Source organism: Cucurbita pepo, chromosome 9 (assembly GCF_057944985.1).
Source record: "Cucurbita pepo subsp. pepo isolate OVF chromosome 9, ASM5794498v1, whole genome shotgun sequence".
NCBI lineage: Eukaryota > Viridiplantae > Streptophyta > Magnoliopsida > Cucurbitales > Cucurbitaceae > Cucurbita > Cucurbita pepo.
The window spans coordinates 5,302,166-5,315,362 of record NC_141806.1 but is presented as its reverse complement, the minus strand read 5'-3'; the positions used below and the strand labels follow the sequence as shown (position 1 = coordinate 5,315,362).

Sequence of the window (13,197 nt, the reverse complement as noted above, 5' to 3'; positions counted from 1 at the left end):
TAAATTTATTATTAATTTTTTTAAAGATATTTTCATTATCCAACACCTCCTCTTAATTGAGGCTCGACTCCTTTTCTTTTAGAGTCCTTTGTTCGACATTTGACTAAGTTTAGGGCATGACTCTGATACTATGTTAAATGAACACGACTCTCTTTCCTAAAAGGCCTCATAGTAACAGAGTCTTGATTATAAACTCACGATCATTCCTAGATTAACCGATATGAGACTTTCATCCAACAAACACTCTTTCAAAAATAAAGAACATATAAAAAACGTGGAGGTTTTGACCGATGAATTGGATATAATTATCCTCGATCAAATGTCCAAGAGACGTGCTACTTGGCTATTCCTACATAAGCCTACTCACTTTAATTGAGGACCTACATTTTTTTTTAATGAGGACCTAATTCTTACCTAAGTTAGTTGAGTTTTTAATGCGTTTTCGTTTCAAAAAAGAAAAAATAAATAAAAACAATAGAATTTTTGTCGCTCATTAGATTAAAAAAAAAAAACGAAAGTTTAAGAATAAAAGAAGAGAATGAATTTGGTTGGATGAAGAATTTGCAGAAGAAAAGTTGGTTTGGTTGAATTGTTCGTGGATCGTCAATTTAAATAGGCGTGGAAATTGAATCCCATGACCGAAGTCAATGTTGGAGGGTCCATTTCTGATCTCCTCTCTCCAATCTGCATGTTTCGTTAAAGCAACAAACACAAAAAGGTATTTTCTCGATTTCCTATCTTCTTTGAATTCATATTGTCATTGTTCTATCAATATTCTGTTTCGTTTTCATTTTTCCATTTCGAGTTCTTCGTTTCGAGTATTAATCCATTTCGTCTAGTTGCCAGAAAAATTTGTTTCTAAATGTAAAATTTTCTGTGTTCTTCTGGATATAAGAATATGAAGATCACTGTTCGTGTAATCGAGGCTCGGAATTTACCTGCAACCGATCTAAATGGATCGAGTGATCCGTACGTTAGGTTGCAGCTTGGTCGGCAGAGGTTTAGAACCAAGGTGGTTAAGAAGACGTTAAATCCATCTTGGGGCGAAGAGTTTAGCTTCCGAGTGGATGATCTTGACGATGAACTCACTATCTCTATCTTGGACGAAGATAAGTATTTCAACGATGATTTTGTTGGACGGGTTAAGATTCCCATGTCGCGGGCATTTGATTTTGATAATGGATCGCTTGGCGCTACTTGGCATTCTGTTCATCCCAAAACCAAAAAATCCAAGCAGAAGGATTGTGGTATGTTGCATTCTCCATAGTTTTTCATTTCGGTTTGGGTTTGCTATTGAAAAACTGGATTTCTTACGAATTTGTTTATGAGTTTAAGTTATTTTCATGTCTGTGATCCAATGTTGTGTTGTTTGTTCTAATTTTGGTAGGGGAAATCCTTCTTGCTATATGTTTTTCTCAGACCAATGCATTTGTAGATTTCAATATCAATGGTCATGTATCTTATCCAAAGACATCTAGTGATGAAATAATGGGTTCACCGTTGAGCTCTCATAGTGGCAAATCTAGCTCGCCGTCTCCAGTTAGGCAAACTGAGAATTCGGTGAAGGAACATAGATCTTCTCAACAGAAGACCTTTGCTGGTCGTATTGCTCAAATGTTTCATAAGAATGTAGATTCTGGTTCTTCCGTTTCGTCTCGAGCTACCGAACTGTCCGAGATATCTGCAATCGTTCCGTCTGAAGTTTCAGAATCTAGTTTAGAAGATCAATCCTCAAGTACTACATTTGATGAAGGAATAAGAGTAATGGAGTCGAAAGATCAAGAAACTGAAACGCCATCGAATTTGCCAGGAATAATGGTGGATCAATTGTATGCTATTTCACCCTCCGACCTCAATTCTCTACTTTTTTCATCAGATTCGAGTTTTCTACAATCTTTGGCTGACCTTCAGGGAACTACAGAACTGCAACTTCAAAACTGGAAACTTGAGAATGGTGGTGAAATGTTAAAGAGATCAGTGTCATATCTCAAGGCTCCAACGAAACTAATCAAAGCTGTCAAAGCATTTGAGGAACAAACGTACTTAAAAGCGGATGGGAAGGTTTATGCAGTTCTAGCTATTGTAAGCACTCCAGATGTAATGTATGGGAGCACTTTCAAAGTAGAGATACTTTACTGCATAACGCCTGGTCCAGAGCTTCCATCGGAAGAGAAATCTTCACGACTGGTAATTTCGTGGCGAATGAACTTTCTGCAGAGCACTATGATGAAAGGAATGATTGAGAATGGAGCCAGGCAAGGTATAAAGGACAATTTTGACCAATATTCTAGTTTGTTATCTCAGACTGTTCGTCCAGTTGATCAAAAGAATATTGGGTCAAATAAGGAACAGGTTTTGGCATCTTTGCAGGCACAGCCGCAGTCGACCTTTAAACTTGCTGTACAATATTTTGCTAATTGCTCTGTTGTGGTCACCACTTTAATGGCTTTGTACGTGCTTGTACACATTTTTCTAGCTGCACCTAGCACAATTCAGGGTCTCGAATTTGTAGGCCTCGACCTACCTGATTCAATAGGTGAATTCATTGTGTGTGGCGTCCTAGTTCTACAGGGAGAACGTGTTTTGGGGCAGATTTCACGCTTCATGCAGGCCAGACTGCAAAAAGGTACTTTCAGTATATTGCATGATGCCATCAGTTTGTTCTTCTTGCTCTAGCTGATTACATAGCTTTCTTTATAATAGGGAGTGATCATGGAGTCAAAGCACAGGGAGATGGATGGTTACTCACGGTTGCTTTGATTGAAGGGTGTAGTTTAGCCGCAGTCAATTCAAGTGGGTTATCCGACCCTTATGTCGTGTTTACATGTAATGGGAAAACTAAAAGCAGCTCAATCAAGTTCCAGAAATCTGATCCTCAATGGAATGGTATTTTTAAGATGTTTGATATCTATGAGTTATATTTGATACAACCTTTTCTATACAGATAACTGATATGATTGAAGTTCTTATAGAGACGTTTTTTTTTTCCCAGAAATTTTTGAATTTGATGCAATGAACGAACCTCCTTCCGTGTTGGGTGTTGAAGTTTATGATTTTGATGGGCCTTTCGATGAGGCTGCGTCTTTGGGATATGCTGAGATCAATTTTCTCAGGACCAGCATATCAGATTTAGCTGACATATGGGTACCTCTTCAGGGGAAGTTGGCTCAAACATGCCAATCCAAACTTCACTTGAGAATTTTCTTGGATAATACAAGAGGCAGCAATGTAAATGTTGTTAAAGAGTATTTAAGTAAAATGGAAAAAGAGGTTGGGAAAAAGGTACGCATCCTACTTCAGAATTTACATTCTTGACTCAATATCTCTCACTCCATTCATATACTAACAACTTTAGTTTAAACGAACTGCAGATCAGTTTGCGTTCTCCTCAATCAAACTCGACCTTTCAGAAACTATTTGGTCTTCCAGCTGAAGAATTTCTTATTAATGATTTTACCTGTCATTTGAAACGTAAAATGCCCATTCAGGTGGTACTTTAGAGGTTTTCTGGTTAATTGAATTTCATGTTTTTGTTTACTTTATTTTGATCCAGCAAGAGTTTCATCTAATAATTAGTTCCTGTGTCCAGGGTCGTATCTTTCTGTCAGCTAGAGTCATAGGCTTCCATGCAAATATATTTGGGCACAAAACCAAATTTTTCTTCCTTTGGGAGGACATTGAAGATATTCAAGTTGTTGCTCCTACTCTTTCATCAATGGGGAGTCCAATTATAGTTATAACGCTCCGAGCAGGTAGAGGTTTGGATGCAAGGAGCGGCGCAAAGACGTTAGATGAGGAAGGCAGGCTGAAGTTCCATTTCCATTCCTTTGTATCGTTTGGTGTAGCACATAGGTAATTTCCTACTCTCTTGCTAGTTCAGTGAATTTGTCTATTTTTTATTTATTTTGCTACTTGTTCTTACATAGCCGTTTCTTATTTTCTGGCTTCAAATGGGACTAAAAGGCCCTATTCTTCTTGAAACGGCACACTTGTATTCTTTTCCAGACAAATTTTGTTCCCCTGTATTATCGAGATTGTAGTTGTTTAGAGCCTTGGAAGATGCTTGTGGGGGCTTTATGTGATGCACATTTAGCTTGAGTTTGATGGATAGTATAGAATTTTATATTGAAGCCAGGGTAAAGTATTGTCGATTTATTCCTTCAAAGTTCAATTTTCAAGTAGAGAGGAAGTGTTTCATTCTCAAATATTTTTCCAATCGAGATTGGAGGCTTTGGACTGTGTGGGATGATGCAGTATGTGGGATCCCATGTTGGTTGGAGAGGAGAACGAAGCATTTTTTTTAAAGGTGTAGAAACCTCTCCCTAACAAACGTGTTTTAAAAACCTTGAGGGGAAGGCCGAAAGGAAAAAGCTAAACAGGACAATATTTGCTAGCAGTGGGTTTGGGATGTTACATAGTAGCATAATGATAATAGCATAATGATGATTTGGTAACTTCGGCCTTGAATTTATTGATATCAGTAGTTGTTTGTCTGCTATGTTAGATTTTACTTAATTAGTCTTGGCAGTCGTTTTATTTGTTTGTTTAGTAGCTTTAGGATTGGTTGTTTTGCCTAATTAGGTAGCAAATTTGTAAGAAGGGACATTTATAAGTTTATTCTCCTCTATTTTGAACACTATGATAATGGATAAATATTCTTTTGGAGGAATCTTGAGATTTAGATGCTTAGTTGTTAGGCTGTACCAATTTTGTTTCCAAGAATGTTCTCATCTCTGTCTAGAATGAGTGCAAGAGAGGTACCCTAGAAATTAGAATTCTAAAATCGGCTCCTATAGCATGCTCAAGATATGTGGGATAGATTGTTTTAAAGAAATAGTTAGGAATCACGGACCTCCACAATGGTATGATATTATCCACTTTGAGCATAAGCTCTCATGGCTTTGCTTTTGGTTTCCCCAAAAAGCCTCATACCATTGGAGATGTATTCCTTACTTATGAACTCATAATCATTCTCTAATTAACCAATATGAGACTCCCTCCCAACAATCCTCTCCTCGAACAAAGTGCACCATATAGCCTCCCCTGAGGCCTATGTAGCCCTCGAACAGCCTCCCCTTAATCAAGGCTCGACTCCTTTCTCTAGAGCCCTCGAACAAAGTGCACCATGTATTCGACACTTGAGTGGAAATTGCTATTGTTTCCTACCTTTAAGTTTTAGGAAAGCAATCTTCGAGTATTTGTATATAGGAACAAAGTTCCAAGAATAACTCTGAATTCATTTATAGGACAATCCTGGCTCTGTGGAGGGCTAAATCTTTGAGTCCGGAGCAGAAAGTGCAAATAGTCGAAGAAGAATCTGAAGCTAAAGGCTGCTCAGAAACTGAAGAAAATGGATCATGTTTGGGTCCTGGTGAAATCAGCATGTCTGAGGTTCTCTCATCCATTCTCTCTGTTCCTGTAAGCTCTAACCCTCTTTCTGTTCATTTTATGCATATAAACTTGGGAAGTGCGGCGTTTATTTTATGTTACATTATTTCTGTGGTGCATCTTCCAGACCAACTTTGCTATGGAGCTATTCAACGGGGCTGAGTTGGAACGCAAAGTTATGGAGAAAGCTGGTTGTCTTAATTATTCATTCACTCCATGGGAATCAGAGAAGGAGAATGTTTATGAGAGGCAAATATATTACATATTTGACAAACGTATCTCCCATTACCGAGTGGAAGTCACAAGTGCTCAGCAAAGACACTCGCTTTCCAATAGAAATGGCTGGCTCGTTGAAGAGGTCTTGACACTTCATGGAGTTCCTCTTGGTGACTACTTCAATGTATGAACATTGTGTAATGCCGTTTTTTTTCACTTCCCTGAAACTGTTTGCGCTCATTGATTAGTTTAATGCATCTTCCCTTGCACAGGTCCACCTTAGATATCAAATTGAGGATTTACCTTCCAAGTTGAAGGGGTGTAGCATTCTAGTATCCTTTGGAATGGCTTGGCAGAAAAGAACTAAGCATCAGAAAAGGATTACTAAAAACATCCTAAAAAATCTACAAGACCGTCTAAAAGTCACTTTTGGACTCGTTGAGAATGAATCTGCTACAAGATAGCGTTGGGATTCCATGTATTGCTATCGAGATTTACTCGTTTTACTCGTGCATCGGGGAGCTGGTGCTTTGATGATAGGTGACATTCCGCTATTTTCTGCTGTTCTACGTTACCAGTGTTTCTTAGATAGATGAGAATGGCATAGGTAGTTCGTTCTGATTGAGTATTAGCCCTGACATGGCCACTGTCACATTCTTTGTTCATTAGTTTATATACCCCTTAGGTTGCTCATTAGTTTATAACTATAGGTCTTTGGAATCGCACATTCCTTGGCTCGACCTAGTAGAAGGTGTTATTAGTAACGCCGAATCATCATGCTGAAATCTCATGTTGGTTTTATGGTGTATGAGATACAAATGCTGATTTGATGTACAAAAACGTGCATGACTTAACAATATAATATTAGTTCAATTTTTTTATTCACAAACTTCGAGTCATTTCCATGGATTAGGTTCTATGAGTTGATAGTACATCGACTCTTAGGTGGGGTAACTATGTTGTGACAACTACAATGAATAATGTGTTCTTATCCTCTCGTGTTATTTGCATCTTTTATTTTGCAAGATTTGATTCATCTTCAATGTGGATGCAAACTACTACTAGTGAATGAGAATCTATCCTCATAAAAAAAAAAAAAAAAGATATGAATCAAGGAATTCGTTTAAGTACATTTTCTTGTATTGACGACGGACTAATGGTGATTGCCTAATTTGACCTTATCTCAAAAGAAAGAGGGTCTAACAAGCATGAGGTAGCACGTTGCTCTCGTCCATTCTTTGTTCATTATTGACCATTGACTTATTTCTTACCATGATCCACCATGATTTTAATGGATAAGACATAGCATATCAAGGCTTATTATCATTGGTATATTAGGTGAAATATGTCTAACACTTTTTTTCAAACTATTAGACTCTTGAATTTTAATTTTTTTTTTTAAGATTATTGCTTTTACAAGTCATACAAGAATTTGAATTCCAAACAAATAGAAAAGCACTTGAAAACAGTCCACTCCTAACTATAAACATACAAAAAGTCCAAACATTTATGAAAAATCCACAAGAGCTTGCTAATAAGGGACGTTTTACTCACCTTTAGTCATTATGAGCTAATTCTGTGTTTACCATAAAGAGATATTCGTCATTTAAATTTTTTTACTCTAGTATAAATAGGAATGCAATGCCAAGTTCGAGTTCAATACGTGCATTCTTCCTATTAGATGAATTTGAATAAGTCTTTAGAATAGAATAAATCTCACAGTTTTATGACAAGTGAAGCATTCAATAGTAGATTTGTCAACCCCATTCTCTATATCTGTCACGACCTCTTCCTCCACTTTCAAATCATGTTTCTCTTCTCAGCGGATCATATTTTGCTTATGCACTAATAAACTGCTTTGTAATTCATCTAAGGACATATTGCTAGTGTCTTCGGCCTCCTCAATTGACCGATGAGACTACATAATTGAATTTTGGAGTCTAAAGTGCATATTTTCCACTACTTTGATATCACTTTTCTTTTCACCATTAGCATTCATCTTGGTCGCAATTGTAAATGATAGTCGTTCACAATCTCTCTTGCATTTATGTGGAGTGTTTCAAATTCCTTCCTCAGAGCCTATAATTGAGCCCATTTAACCCAAATTGACCCTTGATGTTTTTTCTTTATAGAGTTTCATATATCCTTGAACATATCTTTCTTCAGAATCATTTCAATTATGGAACAATCCAATGCCGGAAGAAGATAATTCTCTGCTTTCATGTCCTTGAGCTTTTACTTGTTGATGTTGTTGCGCCTCATGTCATTTGAGAAGGTGCAACTAGAATTCCTATTTCCACTAAACTCCAATATTTTTTTTAATGTTTAAAATTCTCTATCAACATTGCCCAATGATCGTGTGACCATCAACCATAGGAATTGAAGGTTGCACAAACGTATTTTATGTGGTCATCCCTCTTTATCACTCTTTTGAATTTTAGCTAACTACAATGAAGCTTTATGAGGGTCTGATACAACCATGTTGTGCACTTAAGTTATAATAGATCCTATAAATTGGAAACAAATTAAATTACAATAATTTAAATCCAAGAACAAACATCAATGGGTTGAGAAGAGTTTTTGGACTAACTTAAAATTTTGGGTAAGTTGGGTTGGTGAACCGAGAATCCCAAATAGAGTTTTCAACCCAACTCAACCAGTTGGGTTGGTTTGTTGCATTGTTTTTTTAGTTATGTTTATATAACATATATGTAACAATAATGACTAAAATATCATAAAACTCAAATATCAAATATTCACAAGTCACAATACATCACTAGGATCTGTTATAACATGAAATATTATTAATGTTCATAATAATCTTAAAATTAAGATAGAGTTAGGTTGGGTTGTAACCCTAATTTTAGGTTCCGACAAAAAAAAATGTCAACTAGCAAACTGACCCGAATTTTTTTATTTTCCAATAATTCAACCCAACCCAACCTAACCAACCTTTGTCGGAGTCATATGAACATCCCTAGTTTTAATCTTCAAGTTCTTTTCGTTGGTTTTACAACATTATATTGTTACATAAAACAAAAGTTGTGCAATCACTTGGTGTCGCGGCGTCAGTCTAACACACTCAAGACCACACACTCGAGACCTTCCATTCAAATTCAACCAATGCCAATAATTTAATTTTTACTCTCTTTATATTAAGACATATATATATATATATATATATATATATATATATATATATATATATATTAAGAAAACTACAACACAATAATAAAAAAGTAACAAAAAAAAAAATATATATATATAACATATAAATAAGTTAATTTTTAATGAATATAAAAAATAATTGTATGGCAAAATTATATTATATCTTTGATATTTATGTATTTGTTGTACATGTTTGTCATCGATATATGTTTATGTTTGTGTGTACATGAATGGATTCTTGGATAACTTAATGTCTCTTGGATAACTTAATGTCAAATTTATTATCACGTAGCATAGTGATACACTTTTCTTGAAAATGATCAAATTTTTCTAATACTCTCCTCATCCACACCTCTTGACAAGCACGAGAGGAAGCTGCCACAAACTCTACTTCAATAGTGGACAAAGAAACGGTATGTCTTTCATTGAGTGGAAACACATAACCAAAGTGTATATGACAATGCTTGTAAATCATTTGGTGTCGTGGTGTAGTTGGTTATCACGTTAGTCTAACATACTGAAGGTCTTTGATCTCTCCAAAGAAAAGATCATCTCAATCACATCAATAAAGAAAAGACAACACCATCAATAATCATCTATAACAATCGATAACTAAATAATAAATTTTCTTAAAAGTTCAAAGAAAGGCTTTCAATCAATAACAAGTTTTATCCAAAGAAAAGACTATTAATAACAAGTTCTCTTAATAACTCCAAAGAAAAAGACTATAAGTAATACAGGTCTATATGTTATATGTTACCGATTGGATTGGGTTGGGTTGAAGGATTTTTTTGTTCGACCAATCCAAAAATTCAAATTGGTTGGATTGGTAACCCAACCTCTGTTCCAAAAACAACTAAAAAAATTTAATTTGTATCACATAAAATGCTAAAACATTTTCCACCTATATAACCTTCTAGTTTAAGAGCATCAAATCATCTATTACGTTCATATTATCATCCGTAAATAATGTAAACAATATACAATGAATTAATTCCAAAGTTAATACATCTAATTAATTTATCTAAGTATTCAACCCTCTGTTACATTCTTAATTCTTGATGCAAGCTCTTGGGAGTTGGTTACCGTTTTCCTAGAAAAAGTATCCAATCAATTTCAAAGACATGTCATGTTGTAAAATTAGTTCTTGAAAAGGAAAATAGCATCTTGAAAATTAGTTACATATAATTTTAGAGATGGTTGGGAGAAAAACATCTTGTAACTTCAAATATTTTGCTTACATTTAAACATAATTATTATTGCATGAAATTGGTGGAAATGGAAGGCCTTAAATCATCTAAAAATAAAATATAAATTATGATATTGAGTACCGACAATAAATAGATTTGGAACAAATCTCCAAAACTTCTACTGTCCAATTTTAGAACAAATCTCTAAAGTTGTTAAAGATCTAATGATAATGATTTTCTACCAATAACATCTTGAGGAATTTTTTTTTATAAAATTCTATATTTAAACTCATTTGTTTTCCATCAAATTATCATCAAGTGATTTAGTAGGTCAGATAAATATAAATCCACATTATTCTTTAAACTCGAGTGGATTTTAACTCTTGTTTTCTTCGTTTGTATTTTAATAATATTAATATTGATCCACTTAAATTCACTCCATCAATTTGTGTCCATATTCATGGAATTAGAAGTGAATCTTGATTCAGATTAATGATGATCTTGAACATTATTATAAAACTTGTAGTAATCATACAAATGAATTAAATAATTCTTTATGCTATCCACCATCACTTTAACCATAGCATCGTCATAAATATTCAAAAAACAAAATGATATGTAACACAATTTGTAACGAGAATCGAGTATCATTACTATGAATATCAACTTATTAATTCTTTCAACTGATCCACAATATTTGTCGTATTTAACTTTCATATTTGAACTCAATTTTCAAGGCATGATCAAGTATCAAATGAGTGGAATTCGATCGGTTGCCACATCCAAACAAGTATTTTACATTCAATTTTTTCTTTGTTCAACACAATCTTTAAATTTTTTTCAATCTCTTGTGGGATGATCTAACATACCTCACCACATTGCGAACACTGTAAATGGAGTCCTGCATTTGTTTAAGCTATTCATTCACAATCAAGTTAATTATGTGGCACAACACCTCATGTGTAATATTTCTCCATCTAAGACAAATGAACTAGTTATATCATTATAACTTGCATGATCAACTGTGATAGAGAAAATCTTATCGATTCCCCATTCTAATAAACAACTCTCAATAATCTTGCCAATAGTTTTGAGAATTCAATAATCTTGTAAATAGTCTTTATGCAAATTTCATTTTGAATCAATAAAACGTATAGTGATTACCATGTAATTAATTTTTTGGAATGAAGTCCATGTATTAGTGGTAAGGCAAACCCTCTTAGAATGATTGACTAAAAAATCATTTAACTTCTTTTTTTTTTTTTCTTCCAAATAAAGTTGAAATATATCTCTAGCAATCATTACTCTGGAGGGAGGTTCGACACACAAATTCCATAAAATCTCCAATCCTCATTTGTTCAAAGTCTCCATGGCTTGTTGCTCTCTCCAAGCTTCCAATTTTATTTTTATTCATCTAATTTTTGGGAGAGATTTTTTTTATTGTAGGGTGAGAAAATAGTTGTGAGTATTTGAAAGAGTTGTGGTGTGTTACTACCAAATTCAAATACTTGTATCGGTTTGATCATGCGCCATGGAAAGGATTGAGTTTGCTCTTGAACTCGTAAAAAGAGCGGTGTAGTAGTATGGCTCTGATCAATGAAAAGAGTCGAGAAAGTTTTTTATTCAAATTTCCAAGAGGTGCTTGGGGAGTGGGGTAGGTCGTGTTTGACCGAATCACTATAAAACTATGGTGTCACTAACTCTTTCGTATTTAATTTCAAAATTATTATTGTGATTTATTGCATGTTTTAGTTGATCATTGTTTTGACTTAAATTATTTTGTTTTAGTAATTATCATCTTCTACTTATTTGTAAAAAGTTGCATAATTAGAAAAACTAATCACGTTTAAATACTTTTATCGTTAAAACCCTATTCACCCCTCTAGAGTTGCCATACCAATCCAACAAATGTCATCTAACCATAAATAATGGAGATGCAAACATGCAGATACAGCCAACCCAACCCAACCCAATCGACAGAGTGCATAGACATGTAGATGTGCAGATACAGCCAACAAGCCAAGCCACAGAGATGCAGAGACATGTAGATATGCATATACAACCAAGCCAAGCCACAGAGTGTAGAGATGCAAAAATGCTTACCACTTCAGTTACCCACTCAAAGTTGAATCCGAGATATCGAGAGACCGACTGTGGAGTGCCAAAGGCGACGAGAGATTGAGATCGAGATTAAAGTCTGAGAATGAGAGACTGTGACTGTAAGAGGCTGAGAGCGAAAGACAGAGAGACTATGAAAATGAAAGATTGGGAAAGAGGCAAAGAGTAAGAGGTTAGGGAAGCTGAGTTCGAGAGACAAAGTGTCGGACTCACTGTCAAACGGCAGACGCTAGATGCTGTTAGAGAGAGATAGTATGGTGGCGGATGGTACGGCATCGCAAGACGCAGCAATAGATAGCGACGTGGGCTTCGACCCATTTAATTGTTTGGATGGGGCCATTTGACTATTTTTTTAAAAATGTTTTCGGGTTCGGTCGGGTTGACCCAATCAATTTCTTTTGGAACCTGAACCCATGTTACGTCCAAAGAAGACTATCAATAAATAACAATTTCTGTCCAAAGAAAAGATCATCAATAACAATCGATTATCAATAACAAGTTTTGTCAAAAGAAAATATTCATCGAAAGAATAATGATAATAAATAAATAATAAGTTCGGTCCAAAGAAAAAACTATCAATAACAAGTTCTCTTAATCGATAAATAATAAATTAAACAACAATCAATAAATAAAAGTTATGTTTAAAGGAAATACTTCACTGATAAGTTCTTTCCATCAATTAATAAGAAGTAATGTTTAGAGAAAATATCATCAATAAATAATAAGTTAGGTCCATCCCTAACAAGTTTTCTTAGTAAATAAATAACAAGTTGGGTAGGAAGAAAAAACTATTAATAAGTTCTCTTAATCAACAAATTTTGTCCAAAAAAAACCATCAATAACAAATTCGGTAAAAAAAAAAATATAAATAACAAGTTCTCTCAACGGATCAAAGAAAAGACCAAAAAGAAATAAGAAGTTATGTCCAAAGACCATCAATATCAAGTTGGTTGTGTCCATAGAATAAATAATAAATTTCATCCAATGAAAAGACCATCAATAACAAGTTCTCTCAATCAATAAATAACAAGTTCATAACAAGTTTTGTCCAAATAAAATACCATCAATAATAAGTTCTATCACTAGTCCATCTATTGAAGGTTGAAAATTTAGGGTG

The 13,197-nt window shown here is 34.6% G+C and overlaps 1 protein-coding gene across 3 annotated transcripts; it reads left to right on the top strand.

Annotated features, from left to right (window-relative positions):
- The first annotated feature begins 499 nt into the window (after positions 1 to 499).
- LOC111784560 (C2 and GRAM domain-containing protein At1g03370) lies at positions 500 to 6,601 on the top strand. Of its 3 annotated transcripts, none has more exons than XM_023665223.2 (10): positions 500 to 718; positions 896 to 1,247; positions 1,388 to 2,626; positions 2,704 to 2,886; positions 2,993 to 3,282; positions 3,372 to 3,488; positions 3,590 to 3,852; positions 5,247 to 5,418; positions 5,516 to 5,788; positions 5,877 to 6,601. In XM_023665223.2, the coding sequence occupies exons 2-10, from the start codon at positions 899 to 901 to the stop codon at positions 6,066 to 6,068; spliced, it is 3,078 nt and encodes a 1,025-aa protein (XP_023520991.1). In that variant the 5' UTR covers positions 500 to 718; positions 896 to 898; the 3' UTR covers positions 6,069 to 6,601. The 3 variants fall into 3 exon arrangements, with proteins under 3 accessions (XP_023520991.1, XP_086983340.1, XP_023520992.1); XM_087127214.1 differs by having other exon boundaries at positions 501 to 718; positions 905 to 1,247; XM_023665224.2 differs by lacking the exon at positions 500 to 718 and having other exon boundaries at positions 749 to 1,247.
- Positions 6,602 to 13,197: the final 6,596 nt, after the last annotated feature.

What these genes read in the sequence shown, in the direction of transcription:
- LOC111784560 (XM_023665223.2), top strand. Translation starts at nt 899, where the DNA reads ATGAAGATCACTGTTCGTGTAATCGAGGCTCGGAATTTACCTGCAACC. An exon ending in ATCCAAGCAGAAGGATTGTG is followed by an intron (nt 1,248 to 1,387) that starts GTATGTTGCATT and finishes TAATTTTGGTAG; the next exon opens with GGGAAATCCTTCTTGCTATA. An exon ending in TCGTTTGGTGTAGCACATAG is followed by an intron (nt 3,853 to 5,246) that starts GTAATTTCCTAC and finishes ATTCATTTATAG; the next exon opens with GACAATCCTGGCTCTGTGGA.